The sequence below is a fragment of the Zonotrichia albicollis genome, chromosome Z (assembly GCF_047830755.1).
Source record: "Zonotrichia albicollis isolate bZonAlb1 chromosome Z, bZonAlb1.hap1, whole genome shotgun sequence".
Taxonomy (NCBI): domain Eukaryota; kingdom Metazoa; phylum Chordata; class Aves; order Passeriformes; family Passerellidae; genus Zonotrichia; species Zonotrichia albicollis.
In genome coordinates, this window is record NC_133860.1 from 46586000 (window position 1) to 46602407 (window position 16408).

The 16408-nt window shown below is 34.5% G+C and overlaps 1 protein-coding gene across 12 annotated transcripts in view; it reads left to right on the forward strand.

The window, feature by feature from the left end:
• Positions 1 to 16408, forward strand: part of KDM4C (lysine demethylase 4C) — a 246689-nt gene that overhangs the window by 130285 nt on the left and 99996 nt on the right. For 11 of the 12 annotated variants that reach the window (XR_012578316.1, XR_012578319.1, XR_012578318.1 and 8 more), the window contains 2 exons: positions 268 to 629; positions 2498 to 2609. Coding sequence is in view for 8 of the 12 variants with exons in the window: in XM_074533711.1 (XP_074389812.1) it covers positions 268 to 629; positions 2498 to 2609 (474 nt within the window). In the remaining 4 variants the exon portion in view is untranslated. The remainder of the gene's footprint in view (positions 1 to 267; positions 630 to 2497; positions 2610 to 16408) is intronic. The other variant, XM_074533719.1, reaches the window with a different exon arrangement.

Sequence of the window (16408 nt, forward strand, 5' to 3'; positions counted from 1 at the left end):
GAAGACCTGCTACAATTCAAATGCAAAATACTGATTATTAAATGATGAAAACTATATTTCATGCTCTGAACTCAAACCATCTACATTTAATTTATTCTTTGATAAAACCAATGCTACACTTTTGTGTATGCTCTTCCACCAAATGGTTTTCTGTATGATTTCTAAATGAGGAGTCATGCTTTGAATTTGAATAATTTAGATTGCTGTGAAATTCAATATGGTAATGTAAAGTGGCATTTATTAACAAACCATATTCTTAATTTATAGGAAGAATCCCTTCTGACTCAGTTTTGACCCCTGTTCCTGTACTAGAGAGAACAAAAATGGAAGATGAGGACAGGATAGATTCCAGTCGTTCTTCCTTTACGCTTGAAGATTCTGTGGCTAGCACGATTGCTTCCGATAGATGTAGAAAAGAAGACAGTTTGAAATCTCAGAATCGAAATGCTTCATCCATACCATACCATAAAGCAGAAGGACAAACTTCTGAAGCAGAAAATCCAGATAGAGAGGAAAGTGTCTCGACAGAAGATGGTATCAGCCACCTAGAAAGTTCTGGAAGTAGTTTGGAATGTGGAGAAGTGCCCATTGTAAAAAAGGGTGAAGAAGACAGAATGGAAATATCTTGTGTATGTCAAACAAATTACATCATAATAGTAATATATTCTTGATTTAATGAAATATGAATGAGCGCTGTTCTAACGAGACCTGATATCCATATTAAAGCTTTTAAGAATATGCATGATTTTAATCAGATGATAATTTGAATGTGGTTTGGAGTGTTTAGGCAAGAGTGGCAATTCTGATCCAAAAGCAGACTGTTTTTGGAGTTTGCTTATTGTCATATTTTTCCCTGTTATTTTAGATGTCTATTAATTTCACTTTATATTTGTGAATCTGAAGTGTCAGCAACTATTCTCAAAGCTATTACCATATTCACTGCTTGCCAATATGAGCAGGGCTGTGAGCTTCACCTGCTTACTATTCTTGGATTTTGGAAATGAACTGAAATATGTAAAGGAAACACTTAAATAATCCCACTATTAAAGGGAATATATTTTCAATTTTAAACAGTAGGTTTTAATAATATTTTCTCTTTGGGTCGCCTACAAACATATGGCCTTTTTTCCCCTCTTACTATTTGGCTATGATGCACAGTCATCTTTGACTTCAGGATGCAAAATGAAAAATTAGGCTGTGGTGGTTGTCAGTAGCTTTCTGAGTGGTGAGCCAATCTCAAATTGGCAGAGAGAAAGCAGGAAATCCACTGCCAAGTTGCAAGACTTCATGAGGAATATATTTTAGAAACTGAACTTAAAATTGTGCTGACTCTTCTGCATATGTGAACTGTAACCATTTTTTTCAATGTTGTAAGTTTTGATAATCTTGGATCCAGCCTTTCCACTGTAATAAGGAGCAGTACAAACATCTCAGTGTTTAATTAGCATGTATTAGAGATCGTATCTCTTCCTGTGCCTTTCAACCACATTATATTTATGTATTATGTTTCAGATTTTCTGTAGTATTACTCCATATTCTTTCTTTCTCTTTTAAGTGAAGAAGTGTACAAATGCAATTTAAAAAGCTGACAGTTCCCTTTCTACTTAATTACTAACTGTTCTAGATTGTAAACCTGTCCCGTGCTTTGACCACATTTTCTGCCCTTTGTTTATCATGGTAAATATAATGTTGTTTTATAATTTACTTCAACGGGCATGTGTATAAACTGCTAGGTTGCATCCAGGGTCTTGAGGCACAGAATGCTGTCGTCCATAAGAATTGTGTGAAACTCAGTCCTTCCCACACCTCTGCCAATGTCCCTGCCCTTCCTCTGGTCCTGAGCCTCCAGACACCATTAGTAACTCATTTTCTTTGGGATTCTTCCAGTGGCACTTCAAGACTTTGAAGTGTTGGTCTTAATTCTTGAAGCTTGAATAACTTTAACTTAATGTACATAAGAGCGTTTGAGGGAGGAAATAATTTCTTCATCTACTAGATAAACATGTTAATAATTTATCAGGACTCTTGATTTCTTATCTCAGCTCTAGATTTATTTTTTTAAAATTTTTTATTCTTGAAGAATTTTGGAATCTTTCACAAGCTAAGCCAGTGGGTTTCCACTTCATTTTTCTAGCCGCAGTTAGTGGCTGTATTGTACTACAGGTATGCAGAATTTTTTGCAGAAAATCAGGACGATGCTGATCTTCCAGTCAAACATCACATGAGCAAAACAGGATTTATGCTTTCTAATTTAGGAAGGGCTGTGATAAATTATACCTGAAATGATTTGTGTATGACAAGGATTGCACTTCTTAAATTAAAATATATATTCTTAATTAGAGGCAAATGTTGTATTGGTACACTAAAGGTCCTGCGAGTATACTGTGGTAGTATTTACCGACTTGATATCTGTGCTTGTTTACAGAAGAATGTGTATGTTTTTCATAATTAATTATGCAGAATTACATACTAAATTAGTTGCGGCTTTTCCTTTCAGTCAGAGGAAGTTGAAACAAAGAAAATATCTAAGAGCTGGCGTCATCCACTGCATAAACCCCCAGCTAGATCTCCAATGACTTTGGTTAAACAGCAGGCAACTAGTGATGAAGGTGAGTGGACTATTTAATACATTTTTCTGATGATAATTTTATGGTTTTATGAGACTATATATATAGGCATTTAGAGAGTCACTGCCTTGTGCAGACAGACTACAAAATCTAAGAAATGTTCCCAACATAGGGATTTCCTTCTCTGAAGTAAATATAAAAAGTAAATCTGCTTTACCCAGCAATCATGTATACAGCCGCTCAAAGTTGATGAATAAGGCTACTTTATTTTATCAAGTATGACTTGGTGGACATTCTGGAAATGTGCATCAAAGCTATAGATCAAAATGGAAAACAGACACATTCCTTTTTCATACCACTGTACCATTTTACTTCTGTAAACCACAAAAGTTTCATGTGCTGTTTTCCAGAATCTCCTCAGTTAGCAGAATTGGAGTTTAGTTCTCACACTCCCTTAGATAGTTTGATAATCTGGAGCTGATGCCATGTCTGTTACTATGGATCTGATTCCAACATCTCTGCATCCTTCAGTGTTAATCTGCAATTTTTACCTGCTTTTTCTCCCTCTCAAATGCATTTAATTGAGCATAGCTGTTTCTTACAGCTGCAGATAAATTTTCATGACTTGAGAGACAGCATGCCCATTGATTGATTTTTCTTGTTGTAACTAAGCAATATTATACTTTCAGTTGGCAAGTTAGGCATTGTTGACCTGACTGCTGTAGGTTCAATTGACCTCTCATCAATACCTATCCCTTCTTGTTTCAACCCTGAAGTAATTGATTTGTGTCTTCTGCCCTACTAGTTTTAGAAAGCTATACTTTCTCTTTCATTTTTTATCTGAGCTGCAGCTTTGCCAGGCATGATACTTCAATTAGCTGTTAAGCATCTTTCTGAAAATTAGAGACAGCTTAAACCCATGATCTGTATCATATATGAGTATGTTTGAATACCTTGAGGGCTAGACAGAGCATATTTCAGAAAATGTTATGGTAATTTACAGGATGATATTAATATTGTTTCATCTAGTAAAGTAATTAAAGATTTAATATGTGGTAGGTTGCAGTAAAAGTGCTCTTTTTAAATTAGAGATTAAATTCCTTTTGGCTGCTGATGCTTTTTCAGTATTATGGTTGGAACATACTGTGGATTTCCTATTTACATGGATTGTGTATGATATAATCTGGCTAGATGATAATGTGATGACAGTTTTGAATCAAGGATTTTTCTAATACTAAGACATTCTCCATCTCATCCAGTAGTTTGCCAGCTTCCTGGTGTATTAATGTTTTGTGAAAGTGGCAACATCCTGACAAGAAATCATATACCTTAAAGTCTTTCCTCTTTGCTTGATGATTGTCCTTTCAATAAATAAGGATTTATTTTGTTAGGAAAGTAAGAGCTGTCTTAGAATCAGTAGCCATTAAGCATGCTTACTGATTGAAGGATGTTATTAAGAGTTTTATTGGACATGGCAAGTTTTGGTATTTCCTAGCTGGAACTGGAATTATTATTATTTTCATGCATCTGTCTCTCATTGTAATCAAATTATTGGCTGACTTTTGTAAGAGCACCAAAAGAGAAGTGGTAGCATTTGGGTGAGCAGGATGTTTACATCTAAGGCAGAGATTCAAGAACTGATAAAGGAGATTGGCAAGCTGTAGCCCCATTAAGTTACCTGACACATGATGGCATGAGGGCTAGACAATTTTCTGATTTTTTTCAAGATTGTTTGTGTCAAATACTAGGGAAATAATCGCTATCAATGTGCTTATGATTACATTTGTCATTACGAAGGTGCTTCATCCATATTCTGGATAGTAGCTGGTAGAAATGTAATTCAGCATTCATACTTAGTTCTTGTTCTCTGTGGTTTTGGGCAAAAATGATGCTGGCTGAGACTATGATCGTATAGTCTCCTGATACAGTAGTTTCTGATTGTGTCACAAGAGGGATTTATGTGTTGTACATTAGTTTGTATTTTAATTTATCTGGATCCAGTAAAACGATAACTGCAGACAAAGTAAAGGAAGAAGATATGGGCTAGTGTTGTCGTAAAAAGTTAAGAAATTGAGGCTTTTTATTTAATCTGTAACTTGTATCACTTGTATCACTTTTCACAAGTTGGAAAATGTTCTGATGGTCTGTAGCCATTTCTAATATAGAGAATATATATTCAAATTCATATATTTGAGGTCTTTCAGATACTAGAGTACTATTAAGAAGTTTCTGTGAGTATAGGTGATCAGTGGATGTTAACAACGTGTAGGCAGCATTTTGACACTGTTAGCCATTTCAGAATTGTAATTTTGCAAGTAGAATATGTGCTGAACAGCATGCTTAAATCTTAGCAGGAACTTTGTGAATTCACTTTTAATACTGAGTTCTTCGGCAGAAATGAATATTTTTTACAGGATCACTTGGACATTTGTGTTTTGTGCTTTCTTTTTATCACTGTATATTCTTATATATGTTGTGTATTCCTTTATGAAAAATAATTAGGTTAATTGGTTATTTGGTTATTTGTTGTCTATTGTTATTTTTTTCACTCTTGCTGAAGCCTTTCCTTATGTATGTCTGACTTCTTGTGGAATAAATGCTTAAAAGATTGAACACTGAGAAATACTAGGGACTGGAGAATCAATCCTAAAAATTGTAGATCAAGTTGCCAGTTCAAGAAAATAAGTGCACCAGTACAGTGTGGGCTCTATGTCACACTCAACATACTAACAATTTTTATGAAATGAACCTTGGTCTTATGCTCAGTGCAGTATGTTAACTTGTGGTAATCATATTCTGTTGTATTTAATACACTTGTATTTCTGTTCACTTAAGCAATAAAAAAGCAAATTCAGCAGAAGGAGCAGGCATACTAACTTTGCATGCACATTGATTGGTCCCAGAGATTTCTTTCCAGCACTATTTGGTCACGCAACATTAGAAACTGTTTTTAGATTGAAGTTGGCTAAAATTTCCCATTCCCCTAAATTATATAATTATAGTGTATAGACTAAATTCAGTATGGGCATCTTTGTATATTTTTTTTGCATTTTAAGTATGATTCAGAATTTCATAGTAATTTTGCTTTCATTAGTTTGTAAGATAAGGAAAACAGAAAGAGAGAACTCTGTAAATGGGAAACAGTGGCTTCTGCTGTGAGTAGAAGCCTTGGTTTTTACATTCACTGTCAGCATCCTGTGAGATGTGCTTGTTTTGATATGACTAATCAAACCATTTAAGGCTTGTTTAGTAACATCAATAATAGGCTAAGCCTGCTTAAATAGGGGAAAATTACACTTGTAGATGCAGTTACTATTCTTTTGTTTCAGAGCTTAAGATGGGAGATTTTGCTTGAAGATTCTCATTTACTTCAGAAAGAAATGTTTTATTCCTGATGTTGCATAGGTAGATAAAAATTTGCTAACCAGTTGATAGAGGCATGTTTATATTTGCCACATTAGTATTACAATTTCCAGTATTTCTTTCCCTCCCATAATGTTTTGAATGAAGTTTTCCTTGAATGAAGTTTTACTTCTTTAAAATACTTTGGTTTTGTGTGAGTATTGGTTAATCAAGCACATAATTATGTGTTTTTCATATATCATCATCATTTAGCACAGAAGACTCCAGCCCTATCTACCCCTTCAACAGTCTTAAGTATGCGAGAAAAATGTATTTTCCGTAATTTTCTCTGGTACCTGTATTACTTCTGTTTTGTTTAAATTCAGTTTTCAAGGTATGATTGATATAATTACAAAAAATTCTGACACTTGAGAAGCATGTGGTGTTCTGAAGACCCTAAGAGACCTTTTATAAAAATGTGGTATAATCTTTGGTAGGTATTTAGGAAAGTGATGTGTTAAAACATGTTAACTGTTAACTGTAACAGTGTTAACTGTTTTATAAGTAACAGTTATCAGCCTTTTAGTGGACACCTACAGGATTTAAGATAAGCCAATATTTTGGTCAAGAGGGGAATACAAACCAGTTCTTCTAACATTTATCCTCATTTGCTGGGCAGTGGTACATGTTGTGATCATTGAAGAGTCACTGTTCTTTTAGATGGCCTTTGCAGCTCTAATTGTGCTGCTTTCTTAGCTTTACAATATGGTATTTTACCTCATAAAGGATTGGATAGAATTACAATCTTGTATCGAAAGGCATGTATAATTTCTTCTTATCAGGTGTGCCGAAATGAAAACTGATTTCCTGCTGCATTAGTACAGCCTCTCAGTTGCTTTCTCAAGTGTAGCAATGGAGTTGGTAGTCAAACTGGATGTGATGTTTACCAAAGAGACAGATATCTCTTCTGTGGGGTAATCCTTTGCAGCTGAGCTTCTGCTTAATTGTAGTCCAAAGAAAAACACAAAAAAAACCTATGACTTGTGTTTATAAATGATTAATTCATTGAAGTATTGGTGAAGAGTATTACCTAGTAAGTTGTTCTGGTAATAACTTTAGTTTTTCAACTTAAAAAAAAGCCTAGCCCATAGAATTATCATCACCTCTGTCAAAATCTGAAGCCGCATTGTAAACCACTAGTATTGGGAGTGACTTAGTTTTAATGCCAAAGGTATTTTGCTAATTGTCTTGGCTGAGATGTGTATGTAATATGTATATATATATTTTAATGTACAAAATAATTACATTTAATAAATTGATTCTTGAAGGAGTTTAAATGCAGTTGTTTTCTACTGTATGAAGTGTTTATGGGATATTTGATTCAGTGATCTGCAGGAACTGTAGCTTGAAGATACAGATTTGTAATTCTGATTTGGGCATTGATGTGTCATGCATTTGGATCTGTGATTGTGTGTGTTTTGCATCTTCTATACTTAACTTATATACTGAACTTATGAAGAGGTCTTGGTTCAGTGAAGAACTTCTGGACAATCTTAACTGAACACGTTCAAGTAACCTTGTTCCTCAAATTTCACTTGTCTTTTGCCCAGAGGAACTTGTGCTGAAATGATATGTTGACATAGGTTAGATTTTTGCTACCTGAGAGATACAAAATAACCATAAAGTAAATTTTCCCCACTTGGTACTTTTTTTTTCTCTTTGGAGTAGCATAAAACAGGAGTGTACTCTAACAACATAACACTTGAATATTTATTTGATCATATAGTATCTGGAAGTATGGTCAGTGATGTTACATTTTAATTTCCAAAGTAAGGAAGTACCACCAGGTAATTCTGTTGTATCTGAGTGACTTGTTTTATTAATAGGCAGGACATGCCTAATGATGAGGGAGAAAGCTTTCATTTTTTCCACTTCCGTCCAGATGTGTACCTTGGAAGACTACGGTGTTTAATTAGCAACTCAGTAAGCATGTGTGTAGATGGCAGTATGAGTTCCTAAAAATTCCAATGGAATTTTAGTTACTGATCAAGTTTTATTGTCCTAAGTACATTGGCCACAAGCAGATTACATTATAATGCAAAATATGAATTTTTTTCTTAAGAACTGTGAAAAATTACACGAAAGAATGGAATTGAAAAAGCAGCTGTTAGTAAGTGCTATGAATTAAAGTTTTTCAATAGAGCAAATATCTCCTAATCTTTAACTTGTAGTTTGGATTGAAGTGGTTTTGTACTGACATATAGGTTTTTTGCTGATAGGCTGTGCAATAGATTCCAGCAGATATTCTTTTGTTTCTGCTTTGATTTTGCTTAGATGCCTCTTTGAACGGATTTATAAATACAGGTGCTATTGTTTAAATTTACACAGTGCAAAGACAGGTGAAATTACTGGAATTGCTTTAATACATACTATATATATTTATATATACACACACACATATATACAATAATGGAAATTATGATACCAGTATGCTGTAAATACTTAATGTTGGCAGTCCATACAGATTTAAGAACGTCTCCCTTTCTGTGGCCTTCTGCCCACATTTTAAAAAAATTGCCTGTCTAGTGGATCACCTCTAAGCTTGGTTTCTGGACATGGTAAGTAGCTATTTCTGGAGACTCTAAAAAGGTCATGGACTTTAGCATCAGTAAGAAAGTGTTGCTTGTGCTTCAGCTTAGGTAGCCAGAATAAGTAGACATCTTTGGCAATTTGAACCATAACTTTAAGGGTTAAATTCTTCATTCTCTATGCACAAAAAAGTTGTGCATGTGGAATGCAGCTATTTAGGGAATGCTGTGACTGAAAGATTGGTTTTTACCCCTTGTAATTGTTTTGTATCTTTATGATCTAGTGTTTCAAATAGAGAATTATTTTGTTGCAGAAATTAGTAAGCAACCAAAAATGGTAATTTTCAAAAACAACAATGCTATGGTTCCATAAAGCTAGTTTTACAGATCATTTAAATGTAAACTGAATCTCTATGCTATGAGTCCTCAGAGCTTTGTCTAAGTTAGCTTATTGGAATCATAGCAATGTAAATCAAATACATTTTAGTTACTTTGCAATTTGTCAGAGAGAAAGATTGGGGTCCAGTACAGCCTGACAGGGTCATTTTACATATTCCACATATTGAAAATGTAGTATAATAGGAATTTTACTTCGTGTAAGTAATACTATTTAACTGTTTCTTTTACTTGTTCTAATGTGCCGTGTTAATTTGCCTTCTAACTTATTCACTAGTGCTCAGAAATAAATACCCAGCAACCTGGAAACGTTTCCTTTCTTCAAGTTCTTAGAATTCTTTCAGTTTTTCATATTCATCCAAAGTGTCGGGTCGGTGAGATCACTGCTTCCTGCTTTCTGTGAAAAATCGTGGTCAGGGTTTTCCTATCCCTCCTTTTCAAAGTTATTGGTAACAATTTTCCAGCCTTTGCTAGTATTTATACTAGCTTTTTTTACTGTTTTAAGTGGTAGTGGTCCTGTCTGCAGCCAGTCTTAATCACAATGAGGTTTTTCTTACTAGATTCTTATTTGTGACTAACATCAAATCAGAAAGAATGTTTTTGCCAAAGTAATCCATTATCTTTTAGTGAGTACCACTCACCCTCAGGAAAAGCCTGCTGACTGTGCCAGTTAATGTAGGAGTACAATGTACTCTGACCAGGTTCTTCAAGGTATTCTGTGTGTGGATGATTTAGTGAATAATACAGGATTTTCATATTTGAAATTACTTGAAGTTACATGGCATTTAAATTTAGCAGAATGATACAGCAATGCACTTAAATTACAGTGAAGATACAAATTATGTTTATCACGGTGTTGAATTTTAATGTAGAATTCAGTCAATAATAGAATATAATATAAAATACTGGTACAAATCATATTGAGCAAAGTCTAGCAATCACAATGTACAGTTCAATCATGAAACCAATGTGAATTTGATTATGGGGCTCAAATAGTATGCTGAAGGAAAATCAGAATATCCCAGTATAAAATCTTCCAAATCTGTCATATAAATTGTCTTTTAAAAATGTTTTTGTTTTTCTTAAATGCTGAATCTTTAAAACTTTTTGAAACATTTTCAGATCTGTTACAGTGGATGTCTTACACTTTTTTGTATTGAACTTTTTTTTTTTTTTATTAAAGGATTAAAGTTACTTTGTTTTGGGAGCTAAACTTGATTTGATCCAGGAGCTCTTCAGTTGAACTTCTAGAGCTCTGATTCAATATAGTTATCTTTCCATGTAATTTTTATGAGAATTGGAGTATTAATACCTAATTTGGCAATTTGGCTCTCTAACCAAAAGAGAAGTATGTATACATACTTCACATTACTTGTTCTCAAAGGTTCCATACAAGAAATGGAAGTTCTTGAAGAGTACAATAAATTAAAGAGTTTTCTGTTCATATTTTGCTATGAGATTCATATCTTTTATGACTGAAAAAAAAGAAACACAGTTTCTGAAACTAAGTTTGCTGATACACTGCTGGAACAATAAAGTTTTCAAGTACAAGACTTTTTCCCAACTGTCTTATTTTTTTATTTTATTTTATTTTATTTTATTTGTATTATTATTATTTCTTCCAGGACATTTGAAACTATAGATAATGTCTCCCAGGGCTGAGATTATGCTCAACTACCTGAAAAATAACAGATGCTTCTGTGCTCTTCATAGCGGAGAATGCTGCTCTACAATGCCAGGAAACATCAGTGGAACATAACCCTAAGCAGCAAAATCATTGTTGAAATTGGCAAAAGCAAACTGTACTGTATTAGTGTCTATGGCTTTTCACATCTGCTGGGTTAAATCAGCAAATCTGGCAACAGCCCATTCTGCAAATGGCCCAAATGTTTTCTGCCTGATAATTTGAGTTTAACTTAGTAAGCAAAAACCATTCAAAGCATTAACATTTTGTGTTGGAGCAAGTTTCCCACAAACTGTTAAACCAGTAACATTAGTGGAAACCGTTCATTCACTTATTCACTTGGAAAGCAGCATAGTGACTGTTTAGAACTACTTTGCTATGGAAGGAGTTTCCTTTGTATCCAAACAGATCCTGGGCTGTAATTTTCTTTTTGTCTACACAGTTTGTTTTAATGAATTGTTTCACTTTTCTTAAATATGGCAAGTAGTGCAGATGTGTATGAATATCACATTCATGAGAACTGGTATTACTGAAATTACGTTATAGAGATTAATTGAGCCTATAGAAATATTGTTTTCAGATACAAATATGATAGCAGCAACTATCATCAAGTTTAGCATTGCTAGTCACCTTGTACTGTAAGTATTACTATGGCTGAATTATATGTGTTGTGGTTTAAGCCCAGCTGGCATCTAAGGACCACACAGTTGCTCACTCACTCACTCCCTCAGCAACCAGATCGGGGAGACAATTGGAATATTCTTGTACCACTCATGATCAGTGGCACAAGATGCAGGAAAGACCTTGATGCTGTGCAAGCACTATTCAGCAATGACAAAAAAATCTCTATACAATCAATACCATTTTCAGTAGAAGTCCAAAACACAGTTCCATACTAGCTACTGTGAAGAAAATTAGCTCTACCCCAGCCAAAATCAGCACAATATGATACAGTAGAATTTATATCAGCTACTATGCATTTGCTTAAGTCATAATTGTATCATCAAGTACTTCTGCCTTTCTGTTGGAAAAAAGATCATTTGGTCTAACCCCTTAGGAAACAAAATATTTAATCTGATTATGGATTGTATCTGGTAAAGTAATACCACAAAAAACATTTGCAGTAGAATAAAAATGCCCAGGTGGTTTAGGGGGAATCAAGATCTCTGAGCACTGTTAGTGGTCACAATAAGATGTTTTTACATACTTAGAAATAGACTGCATTACATCGTCCAGTTAAAAATTTTTTTGACTGGTATTAATCAATTTTAGACTTCAGCATGAATGTGTGATATATGTACAGCCAGAAACATGACAGAAGTTACAAGAAATTGACTTCATTCATGTAGGAATGTTTAAAAACCATGTGCATACTAATAGACTTGAAAATAAAATACCTTTCATTGGTATTTGTGAGTGTGCGTATGTGTTATGCATGAGTGTGCAATCTCTCTTGAACAGTGCTGTCAATTGAGGTGTGGATTTCCCTGTCATGGCTGGCAGGTTCAAATCTTGTATTTTTCTTTCATTCTCTCTGTTAGTGAGATGTATTTTGTACTGTAGTTGAGTTGAAAGTTTCTATATGAAAGAATACTTAGGATGCTTTTATTCACTTTTGTCTTGATTACCTTTCAATTTGAAATGTATGTTTCGTGCTGAAAAGCTGTAAAAAAACGTTACACCAGAGTTCACACCAAGGAGTTCTGTTATGTGCCTGTGCAGAGTCCTGTTAGTACGCTTACTGTCAGTGAATTGTGAGGAAGTGTCAGTGACTTGATCTGAGTTACAGCAGACACAGAAGTCAAGGTAGATTCCCCAGCTCCATTTCATATGCTGTGTAAAGAAAATGCTCTGCACAGACATACATTATATTTCACACACTGCATTGGCTGTCCTTTATCTTTCAAATTGCCAGTCTTGGGCTGTTTGTAGGTGCTCTTAGAGCAAGGCCAGTTACCACCACAGTGAAGGCTTGATTGCATAATGGTGCATATTGTAGAGTGTTGTTGGTTGGCAGCATTGAATAAGGGACTATTCATCAAAAACTTGCTGTACCAGAGCTGAGAGCATTCTCATGCTCTTCCAGAAAAATGGCAATATGTAAGATTATGAATGAAACATCAGGTTCATAGCGCTTCTTGAAACATTATATACTGGTCTTATAAAGTAGATGCTTGTTTTTTGATGGGGTATGTGGGGCAATGTATCTTTTGCTGTAGGAACAGATGCTTCCACCACAATTTTTTCAGGTTTTGAGTACTTGCAATTGATACTGATTCACAGCTGAACTAAAAAAGTATGCTTGCTTATGACAATAGGGTTTCTGAGATCTGAGTCAGTATGAACACTACAAATTGTTCTCTGTTCTTATTTTGAGAATCGTCAGTTAAGGTGGATTTTGAAAAGAGCTAGCTAGAGGTTGCAGTTGTTTTGTGCCCTTCTAATAGACACATCTGATCAGAGAAACACTCATCTCACATGAGGCCACTGAGTGTCTACCCTGAAACCGCATGCAACAATATGAGTTAGGAAAATAAATTTATTTTAGTCTGAGCCACTGATTGCTCTTTAGCTAAATAGTAAGTAATGAAAGAAGTAATTTAAGAAAATAAAAGGAGTGAGAAGCACTGAATAAACAGAAAAAAAAGAAATCTGAAAATCCCTTAAGTTTTCCACAGTGTTTTTGGACATCAGTAGGACATTGGTATTATCAGATGAAAACGTGAAGAAAGGCCATTAACTGTGCCAAGACGGTAGTGTTTATTACATCAAGTAATTATATTCTCTGTGCCTTCTCTCAGACAGTTGGAGAGCTGTTTTTTCTTTAATTTCCTTGCCTGTTTTGGTTAACCAGATTCTCAGTTTTTGTTAATGGTGCATAACTTTTCTGCCTACGTGGAAATCAGGAAGGTTGTACTACCTGAGAAGCTTATGTGGAAATTCTTCCTCTCACCGATGCTGTTGCACACACGAAAAATAAAGCACACAAAATGAAACTGCTTAAGTTCTACTGATGCAGAATAGTTACGCAGAAGATTGCATTCCTCACCTTCCTGGTTAGGAAGTTGTTTAAAGCAGCATTGTGATGTTTTGTACATGCTTTGTAGTGGGGTCATGTACTTTGTAACTTTTTTTTAATACCAGTTTCTTTGGAAATTTGATTATTTCACTGTGGGTGGGTGAATGTTGATTAAAAGGACATGAAATAATATTCTGAAAATTTTGAAAGACGATAATTTAGGCTCAAGGTTGACTAGGAAGTTCCTGAGGAGAACTGAAATTTATTTGTCTTACAGTAGTGGTAACAGAATATTAGACAAAGCTTATAATCCTTAGGAATATCTTTCTGTTCTGTCTTCTCTTAATTTTGTATCCTGTCAGTGAACCCTTCAGTATTGGATTAGGCACCTTCTCTCTGAAAAGAGGATTGATATTTTTCCTTTCTTGTTGTGGTGGAGAAGAGTGAGGGGTTGCATGGTGTAATATACCAGAGGATCATGTCAGAGAGCTTGTGTAGTTCATGCAGGGACAGAAGACTGCAGTAAGGATCGTGAAGAAGACAGTCACACCTTAAAGGATTTAGAAGGACATAGAATTCAGAATTACAGGTGTTGGAGATCAGAGGTAAATAAATGAATGTTTGCTTCTAGTCAACAACTAACTGGAAGTGCTCTAAACATAATGTAAAGGAGAAAGGAAATGTATTAAAATAGTGTTAAATTTTTATGAGTTTATGATAGATAGAGTCTGGTACATATATATATGACATCTTGTCCTTGGCTTCTTTTGGAATGAGGTTCAAAAATAAATACAAACTCTTGATAGCGACAAAAAGCTGTTAAAGCCAGTGTTATTCTTGTGTCTTAAATTCTTTTCAAGTTCTTGTTTGGGAAAGATTTTGTAAATATCACACAAGAGGGAACTGAAATTATGGAGTTTTTATGAAATTAAGGTGTGACTACTGTTTTCATTAAAACTACAACCAATATAATAATGAACTCAGCAGCCTGCTGTAGGCAGTCAAAAGCCTGTATGAAAGAACTACGATTAATAACCCAGAACTGGTCTCAGGACTACAAATATGAAGATAGATTTTTGTATAAAGAGGAACATTAGAGGCTGAGGTTCTGGGCAAAGCCTTCAAATATCATGGGAGAATTATTCAGTGGTGGTAAGGAGTGGTGTAATCAAAGGATGTCAGTTTCCGAGGGGATAATGGGTGTGGAATATAATACAGACCTTCACAACAAATTCTATGTGCCTCTTTGTTTTCTTCATAAGAGAGAATCAAGCTCTGAATTTTCAGTGAGGTCACAACTGTAATGAAAATATTTTAAATAATGGTACAAGCTCCTGAAGGAAAATAATGTAAAAGGAAAAATAAAAAAAATACCTGCAAGACTGAAGCTGCTAATAAGATGGCTCTTTAAAGGAAAATTTAAATAGATAGGAAGAGAAATAGAGAAATAATTTTCAGAGGTATGTGTTTTACAGTTCTTTAAAATTGCAAGCAGTAGAAAAAATATGATTGGACAGATTTTTTAAAGCAAAAACTTTGTTAAGCTTTTAACTTACAAAGTAAGTAGTTCAAAAAGTTATAGAAGTAATGCTGGCATTTTATATGTTCATTTTCTCCTTGTGTTGAGTTGTTTTTTCACTGGTGTTCTTTTGAAGCTATGTTTTTAATCAGAAAGTTCTTCTGCTAAATATTGACAGCTTTTTTGCAGTTTTCTTTGTGCCCCTCTACGCAGATTATTGGCAAATGTTTATTGAATTGGTATTAGTTCTTTTGAGAAATTATAAAAAAAGGATTAAAAATCACATGCAGGGTATATTTTTGTATTATTACATTGGTTTGCTTGTACGCAAAGATTTTAGTTGATATTTTATTCAATACTGATAAAATGTTGCAAATTTTATAGTTCTTTTGTAGCAATGTGTGAGATTTATCATAGGAGATCCATAAAGCCTCTGCTTTTTCATAAAGTGGAGAAAGAGAGAAAGCAGTCATGGGCTGAAGGAATGTGATGAATTGGCTTAATGTACTTAGATGTTTCTCTGTGTTAGAATTTTCTTCTTTCTTCTGAAGAAAATCTATTTAAAATTCTATTTAATTCTATTAAATACATCATAATATGATGTATTTAAGTTTTTCTTAAATACATAATTAGAACAGGACTATAAACTGTTTTTGTTGTCTGAATGTTTAATTCAAATATTTTCATATTTTCTTGTCCTCTTTCACATAATTATTCTGATTGACACCTACCTGCCTTCTCATTGATTGTGAAAGATTTAATAGACACTGTCCATATGATCCAGCATGCTTCTACTCCATACATCTACTTCTTAGATCTGATTGTTCCCCATTGCTCTCTGGCTATAATGTTTGCCCTTTTTTCCCTTTGGAAAATGAGTGTCACCATCCATGAAGAGTTGTGAGGGGCCATCCTCTGCGAGTACAGTGATTTGTCTGGCACTGCTGCTGGGATTCAATACGTTCCATCCATAAATAATTTAGAGCTGTGTGCATGGAGGGGGAGGGGATAGAGTTTGGAGCCATTAAAGAGACAGTGGGGGAGTGAGACATAATGTTGTTGATATGAATACAAATTGTAAATGTAGGGCTATGTATGCTTTACATGGAGCAGTCAGCTTTTGACAGAGAGAGTCAGTGCTTGTCAGAGCACTTAATGGTGAGTTTTTCCTTATACAACATTCTTTTAGACTTCTACATCCATGTTTGCACACAGACTTCTTGTAAGATTGTTTGATCTTTGTTAGCACGTGACAGAATTCATTGTTGTTTATCTTCATTCCATGACTATAAT